We start from the raw sequence: 8613 nt of genomic DNA, 5'->3' as shown, positions 1-8613 counted from the left end.
ACTTTTTATAATCAGCAATTAAAATTCACACAAATAACCATATATTAAGATAAAATCAGTATGGAAAACAATTATTTCAAGAAAATTAATGAGCTAACAAAGAATAATTCTATCAAAAAAGTTATAAGTTTGGCTATTGAAAAATAGGCTTAAATACTTCTTTTTCCTATTTTTCTCGACTTTATTCAATATAGGATTATTTTTTTAAATATTTAATGTGATATTATTTTGATAAATATATTCAATTTGGTTGTTTTTAATAAATATGTCTAAATTGTTAATTAAATATGAACTGTGTATCTCACCTATCAATTTGTAGTTTTTTTAATTTATTTGAAATTTTTTATTAATTTTTAAAAAATTTCTTAATTTAAAAAAGGTTGTTCACGTGTTAAGTCAACCTTGTGTCATATGATAATGTTAGTGTCAAGTCAGTGTCAATGTCATGTGTCAACTGAGTATCAATGTCATGTGTTAACTAAGTATGTATTAGTGTCTTGTTTTAAATTCAATCCTAATTTTCATTAATTTTGTTTAATTTAGTCTAAAATTTTGTTAATTTTGTTCAATTCAGTCATAGTTTTAAATTTTAGAAGAAATTTTTTTCATTATTTTTAAAATTCGATGATTTTTTAAATTAAAAGGTAATTTTTTTTTTATTTTTAAAAGGTTTAATACATCATTTGGTCCCTACTTTTAGGAGTTTGGTTCAAAGTAATCCTACCTTTTAAAAAAGTTCAGTAAGACCCCATATTTTATTAAAAAATGTTCAATCTGGTGCTTTTCGCTCTCGCGATTAAAAACATAACGGTGCAAATGCCACGTCATCATCACTATCTCCAAACAAACCCTAATTTATCTCAAAGAAACCCTAGCCACAACACCATCCAGCGCCGTCACCGACATCCTCGTCGGCAACCGTCCTCTCCAACACATCATGCGCCACCACCAAAGCGTCTTCTCCCTTCTGTTGCACCTCCATCACCTTCGCATCTCACATTCGTTCTCGCGCCACCACCCAATGCGATCCCTTGCTATGCCGCGACCATCAATCTTCACCATTTTCACCCTCGCACCAGCCAAATCGTCAGCACTGTCGTCCAATCTCCACCACAGAATCGTCCACCACTAACCACCAGCCAAATTGCCAGCTGCTGCAGATCGCGAATCACCACTCTTCGCCACCACTAATCGCGCCGCTTTTTGCCTCCACCTGCAACCACAATCAAACCTACAAGCAAACCATGGAGACCTAGGGTTTCTCGCGTTCTCGTCGCATAGCTTTGGTGGTGGCGTGTGATGCGTTGGAGAGGATGGCTGCCGACGAGGATGGCAGTGACGGCGCTGGATGATGCGACGACTAGGGTTTCTTGGAAAGAGTTTAGGGTTTGTCTGGAGATGGTGATGATGACGTGACAGAGATTTCTTTTAAAACTAAAAAATCATTTAAGTCCACCTATTAACGTGTGCCACGATGAGATGCCACAGTGACATTTGCACTGTTATGTTTTTTACGGCATGAGCGGAAAGGAACTAATCAAACATTATGGGGTCTTACTGAACTCTTTTTTAAAAGGTAGGATTACTTTGAACTAAACCCCTAAAAGTAGGGACCAAATGAATAATGTATTAAACCTTTTAAAATTAGAAGGAAAATTCATTATTTTTAAAATTGGAAAGAGAATTCTTTATTATTTTAAAAATAAAAATGAAAATTCATCATTATTTTTAAAAATACAAGTAAATTTCTTTATTATTTTTGAAATTATAAAAAAATTCTTCATTATTATTAAAATTAGAAGGAAAATTTTAATTTACTTCTAAAATTAGAAGAAAAATTCTAATATATTTTTTAAAATTATAACAAAAAAATTATAATTATAATTTTTTTTAAGATTAGAAGGAAAATTCTTTATTACTTTAAAATAGAAGAAAAATTCTTTATTATTTTTAAACCAACTCTAACCATATAAATCTAATAATTATATTTCAATTATATAGTTAGAGTCGATATAAAAATAATGAAAAAAATATTTAATAAAATTATGAATTAAATTTTGGTCTCAAGAGTAAATTGAAGAAAATTAACCAAAAAAAAATATAACTAAACTGAATAAAATTAACAAAAATTGAAACTGAATTTAATATACATATTGTCAATGACATCTGATATTAATACTTGACATAATATTAACTTGGTAAGTAAAAAACTTTTTTAAAAAAATAATTTTTTTAAAAAAAGACACATAACACACTGTTCATCTTCCGTAACAATTTAAACGACGTATAAAAATGACCAAATTGAGTTTAATGTGCTCAAATCATAATATAATTGAGTTTAGTTTCATAATAATCTAATTCAATTTATACATTTAGGCTAAAAAAGGAAGTAAATAAAACTAGTTAAATAAAAAGAGGAAATGATAACAATCTATGGTTTCTACAATAGAAGTTCCATCCCCCAAAAGGACTTGTAAACTAATGGGTGGTTCTAGTGCCAACACACAGCCAGAGAAAAAGATCTATGGGAATCTCCCTGCTAACTGGGCCCACAGGGAACTTCTCCATGCTCTCTCATTCACAGTGTCACCACCCCCAGTTACCCTTGTCAATTTAGGACCGTTTGAAAATATACACAAAATTAATATACTTATAATAGATACATAAACATATATTATATATATACACACTGTAATAATAATGTAAGCATAACAAAATAATAAAAGCTTCAGCTTTGGTACAATTCCCCAGAACACACTCCTCAGGAGAATACATAAACTTATATTACTTAGTACTATATATTATTTTATTAATCTTTACGAAATACTTATGCACATAATGTTTTACTCATAAAGGTGCTTGAAAAGTGTACCAGACAGGCTCCCCCCACCTCACCTATTGTCCAGAAATCTCCATTCTTCAAAACTGCTTCCTCTCTTCTGCTTTCCTCTCTCTTTTTTTTCTTCCCTTGGCCTCACACTGGAGTACCCTCTGCTATTCCCTCCAAATTCCATCACAGAAATTTCTCTTATACCCTCTCAACATCCATCATCACCATCATCAATCATGACTCTTGTGATGTATTTTGTGCTTTTTCTTGCCTTCACTGGCCATTCAAGTAAGCTCCTGGATTTGCCTGTGTTTTTCTCAAGCTCAGTTCAGCATGTGGTTAATTTTTTTTTGTTTGTTTGTTTAATCATGATATATAAACTCTCAGATTTGTTCTCATGATTGCTATGTCTTACTGTTTTTTCTATTTTGGTTTTGTGATACAGCTTGAGATTTTGAGATGGATTTTGTTCACGGACTTTTCTATTTTTGTTCTGCTTTACGGAAGACTGGAGCTTTTAAGGAAAGATGGGATTTTTAATGGACTAACTGTTCTTCTGTTTACATTTTTTGCAATTTGTTTTTGGTCATGAACAGGTGCTCTTTACTGTGTATGTAAAGATGGTGTGGGTGATCAAGCTCTTCAGAAAGCTATAGATTATGCATGTGGTGCAGGAGCTGATTGTTCCCCTATTATTCAAAATGGAGCATGTTACCAACCTAACACTGTGAAGGATCACTGCAACTATGCTGTTAATAGCTATTTCCAGAGAAAGGGTCAGGCTCAGGGAAGCTGTGATTTTGCTGGTGCTGCCACCCAAAGCCAAAATCCACCTAGTAAGTGGCCACCACTTTCTAGTCACCTTCAAAAATTTTGGACTTTCTTGACAAAATTCCCTTTTTTTTTTTTTTTTTTAATTCTTCTCTGTTTGTCGTTGTCCCTACCTCTTTGATCTGCAGCTTCAGCATCCACATGTGTATATCCTTCAAGCCCTGGGTATGTTCTTGATCATGGATCTTGCTGATTTGTTTAAATTAATCTACAATCATTCATTTATTCCTCTGAATTTCAAGTTCAATTTTTTATTTAATTTTTCCTAATGGCAAGATGTTGGTTGCTTGCATGCTGTATTAAACCAGTTTTTTCTTCCATTTACAGAACATGAAGAAAACCCTTCTTGCCCTTTTCTCTCTATGTTGAAGTTGCCTTTCATTAATCAAATTGCCTACTTTGGTGCCCTTAGATGGCTTTGGTTAGATTCAACTTCAATTATATCATTTGCAAAAGCAAAAGCAAACTGTTATTTTTTACACACTTTTTGTTTACAGTAGCCAAAAGGCCATTTTTAGGGGTTCATGTACCCACCTCCTGAATCAGATTTACTCAGAAGCCAATGATATCATGATCAACCCTTTTGAAACAATAGCTGTCATGATTATGATGTTCCACAATTTTTTTTGCCCACTTCATTCCCACTCATGATCCTAGATCCAAGATCATATAATATTCAATGAAAGTAATTCTATATTTGGTATATAGCTCACTAAACTATTAATATACTGTTATGGTCTGTGTGATGATCATAAGCTAATTTTTGTGGCTTCCATTTGCAGCAATGCAGGAACAGGCACCACAGGAACCCCAACAACCACTACACCAACAACAGGCACACCATCCACCTTGACTCCAACCACTCCCACTGGTACAGGCACCGGCACTGGTACAGGCAGCACCACCACAGGTAACCCTAATGTGTTTGGAATTAGTCCAACATCTTCAACTGGAACAAGCATCACTGATCCAAGCAAAGGAGTGGTTCACTTGAAGGACACATGCATGTTGCTGTTGTCCTTTGTTCTCACCTTTTTGGTAGTGTTAATGGTCTAAATGGAGCAGTTCTTGGAAAATCTTGGGGGCTTTGTGATTTGTGTGGATGAGATTTTGCAAATACAGAAGAAGGGTGTTCATGGAAGTTCATCAGTTGGAATCATCCAGAAGCAGACCCCACTTTAGCCTCCTGTTTCTTGTTTTTGTTGTGTTCCTAAGAAAAAAAAAAGTTAGGGAATTTGGTTCCTTTTCAGTGGTGAATATTTGATATGTGACTGCAAACGAGGTGGGACCTCTTCGGTTTCCTTTTGTATATTATTATATCTAATATCTATCATCACTGAGAGAGCCACTATTTTTTTCATTTAATTGACCCTTGCTAATAATAACCTTGTATTATGTGTTTGATATTTTTCTCTTTTATGTTATCTTAATTTAAAGAAAAATTAAATTCTAGCTTATCATGACTTTAATTTTATATTATAGTTATATTAGCTATCGTGTGTATGTGTATTTCTTTTTTTTAAATATTTATGAATTATTTAAATTTTAAAAACAGTAATTAAGAGAGTAAAATTAAAAAAGAAATTAAATATAGTTTTTATATATATGTTTATATTTATAGAAAAATAAATTTTAGTTATTGAAATAAAAAATGTTATAAGTAATATTTTGTAAACAACTTTTCTATTATGATTAATTATTTAAATTTGAACACGTGGTTATTTTATAATGAGTAATTAGTTGAATTTAAAAGAGTAATTATTAAAATGATAAAATTGAAAAATAATTAAGAAAATAAAATGGAAAACTAAATTAGGAGGACATCACAAAAATGTACGTGTTTTTCTATATACAGATATAGAATAGATGCAGTTATAGATTACAGATGAACTCTTTTTTATATGATATAGATTATAGACTAGAGTTACATGAAATTGACAAGATTTTGATTAAAATTTCAAAAAATTATAAAATTGTATTAACTTGTAAGTTTAACTATTTTTTTTATAAATAAAATCATATCAAGTTGGCATAATTGGTCTATTTTTGTAATTTTTTAAAACTTACATTATTATAGTAATTTGATAAAAAGAATTACATATATTTAATGTTTAGTCCGTGAGCTGGTTTGTCGTTTTCCATTGGACATTGATGATTTGGCACGGTTATCAATTTATGAATTATGGATCTGAACAACTCAGAAATTTGGGGTAGAATGTGGCGTGAGATTTAAGAATCAGACCCTTAGCAAGTTAAACTTGAGCAAGAATTTGGATTTTGTGATTCTGGTGGTCTTTCTTCACAACATATTCATTTATTATTTTAAATTATATTATTTAACTTAGCAGATAACTGGCATAATCGATATAGATAACTTAAACCTTTTAAAATAAAGGACGATTTATGTTCAACATGTAAATTTTTATTAATTTTTATTTTGTATTCAATCATTTCATTGGAGAAAAAGATATTATGTGAGAGTTAGGTATGCTATTATATGTTGGATTACATATGTTTTTTCAAATTATTTTTAATAGTTGTGTTTTCATTTTAGAATAAATTGTAATATTAAATACGTATTTGGATTTTAAATTTTCAAATGTACTTAGAATTCGTTCCTATTCTAAATTTTGTTAATGTTTGATTATTAAATTCTAAAAATAAATAGATATAAGTTGTGTTAATTTTTTTTTACATATTAAATTACATTTGAGATATTTATCGTTTCATTTGTATCAATTTAAGTAAAATATTATTAATAAAAAATAAACCAATATCATTGGATTAAAATAATTATATTTATTTATTTTTAAAATTTAAAATAAAATATATATAAAAATTTAAAATAAAAAAGATTATGATTTTTTTCATAATAGTTTTTTTTTATCATGTGTGGATATAATTTTATGTGTGGTTTTTTCGTATTTTTATTTTAATAAAATCTTCGTATATGGTAGCACATTAACCTTATTTGGATTTTAAATAATAAATAAGTACATTTTTAAATTTACAAATAAAACACAATATTTAAATAATTTAGGAATAAAAAATATTCAACTCTTATATGAATATTTATATATTCAATTTTGGAATAAAACTAGCTTAGAAATAAGAAATATTGAACTCTTATATGTTTCATTGTCTTATTTTCACTCCAAACATGCATTTTGTGCTACTTGTTCATCTCTGTTATAGAAAAGGCTCCAATGGAGTGAAATTGCTTGAGGGAAAAGTGAAGTTGATTGAAGCATGGAGCAACAATAGCAGATAATTTGAAGTTTAATCTTTCACCTTCTTTTTCTCCAAATGAGTTAGTTTTTGAGCATTGATGATAATGAGGACCACTTTTGTGTTGATGATGATGATGATGTCAACTTCCACCGAATGACTGAATGAGAAAATGAATAATTGCTTGACCGACATATATGTTGGAAATAAATAATGGTGCATTCCTTTCGTAGAGAATCAAAACATACAAAATGGGAATCAATACCATCTAATATATTCTCTAATATATTATCCATATTAGTTATTAATCATTATGTTAAAGATAACTTTCTTCTACTTTATTTTGTAATTTTCTATTAATTTCAATCCACAAGAGAGTATTTAAAAGGGTGTTTGGATTTGTTTTACATCAAAAAAATAGATGTTTCTATTTTCTCCAACTTAAAATCACTATTAATTATAAGTTATTTTATTTAGATTATCCATCTCTACCATTTATTTAGATAAAGTGTCACACTACTTGAATAATTTTGTATAAAATAGTAAAATGCATTTTGGCAATCAATTCTAAAAAAAATATATTTGTGTTTATTTTAAAAGAATGTGACATGATTTATAGGGAATCTATATAGTTTTTTTTTTTAATTAAGTGGGAGAAGATCCAAAATGATAAAAAGTAGAATATGCATGCTATGCATGCAATGGGAATTAGTAAAGTGAGAATTAAATGCAATAGTAGCGATCTATAGTTGTTATTAAATATAAAAAAAATTAATTGTTTGTGGACATTAAAAAGTCGAGAGAATAGGGAATTACAAGTTATTGTTTCTGAACATTAAAAAGTAGAGAGAATAGGGAATTAATTAAGAGTTTAGTATGATTATGGTTTTTAAAGATTAATTTATAAATTAAGATTTAATTAGTAGGAAATTAATTAAGAGTTTAGTAGGATTAACATTTCAGGCAAGGCTTTATTACATACTTAACTAAAACAATATCAAAGATAAAGAAATTGCTTACATCACAATCAAACCACAAATGACAATCCAAATATAAAATTAAACATATAATCAACATTTTCAACACTTATATAATCATTAACATAGTACAATGTGATCGAAAGTATAAAATCTTCAAGTTTAAACACATTAAGTCTTTAAATTTCAAACTTTTATTTTAACAAATGTAACTTGTGGCGACTAATCTTATACTTTATCACCCATCTTTCCATACTTATTGAATGTATTGCTAATTAATATCTTTCAAAAAAAATTGAATATTAAAACAATTCTATTATTTATTTTCATTCGAATAATCAATTATATAAAGTAAATTTTATGAGAATAAAATTATCATTTAGAAAAATGTAAAGTTTAAATTTTTGAAAAAAAATAGACATAAATTAAACTTTAAATTTAAAATTTTAAAATTCAAATTAAAAGAAGAAACCTAGAAAAAAAGAACAAAGTAAAAGATTTAACATTTAACTTCGAAGAAATAAGTGCAAATACTTAAATAAGCAATTGGAAAAGAGAAAAAGTAGACTTGAAAAACTTGAATACTTGATACGATTTAGTAAAGAGAGACATAAACATTAGTTTTTCATTGTTCTTTCTCATTTTGGCTTGGTGTTACAAAATTATCACTATTTGATGTCCACCATGTTGTCGGGACCCCTTAATAATTATTTTTAAATAACGTCTTTTTATTTTCAACAATAGTCA

At 28.9% G+C, this 8613-nt stretch overlaps 1 protein-coding gene across 3 annotated transcripts; it reads left to right on the top strand.

The window, feature by feature from the left end:
• Window positions 1-2749: 2749 nt before the first annotated feature.
• On the top strand, window positions 2750-5021 carry LOC108342817 (PLASMODESMATA CALLOSE-BINDING PROTEIN 3). 3 transcript variants are annotated; one of them, XM_052869894.1, is made up of 4 exons: window positions 2750-3118; window positions 3427-3666; window positions 3790-3826; window positions 3989-4088. In XM_052869894.1, exons 1-4 carry the CDS (start codon window positions 3067-3069, stop codon window positions 3993-3995), a joined length of 336 nt encoding a protein of 111 aa, XP_052725854.1. In that variant the 5' UTR covers window positions 2750-3066; the 3' UTR covers window positions 3996-4088. The 3 variants fall into 3 exon arrangements, with proteins under 3 accessions (XP_052725854.1, XP_017436129.1, XP_052725853.1); XM_017580640.2 differs by lacking the exon at window positions 3989-4088 and adding an exon at window positions 4444-5021 and having other exon boundaries at window positions 2774-3118; XM_052869893.1 differs by lacking the exon at window positions 2750-3118 and adding an exon at window positions 4444-5021 and having other exon boundaries at window positions 3442-3666; window positions 3989-4082.
• Window positions 5022-8613: the final 3592 nt, after the last annotated feature.

The sequence above is a fragment of the Vigna angularis genome, chromosome 10, assembly GCF_016808095.1.
Source record: "Vigna angularis cultivar LongXiaoDou No.4 chromosome 10, ASM1680809v1, whole genome shotgun sequence".
NCBI lineage: Eukaryota > Viridiplantae > Streptophyta > Magnoliopsida > Fabales > Fabaceae > Vigna > Vigna angularis.
The sequence above is the reverse complement of the archived record's forward strand: the minus strand, read 5'-3'. Positions and strand labels throughout refer to the sequence as shown.

Coding starts and splice junctions, on each gene's coding strand:
- LOC108342817 (XM_017580640.2), top strand. CDS start 3,067: ATGACTCTTGTGATGTATTTTGTGCTTTTTCTTGCCTTCACTGGCCAT. Junction 3,119..3,426: donor TGCCTTCACTGGCCATTCAA/GTAAGCTCCTGG, acceptor GGTCATGAACAG/GTGCTCTTTACTGTGTATGT. Junction 3,667..3,789: donor CCAAAGCCAAAATCCACCTA/GTAAGTGGCCAC, acceptor TTTGATCTGCAG/CTTCAGCATCCACATGTGTA.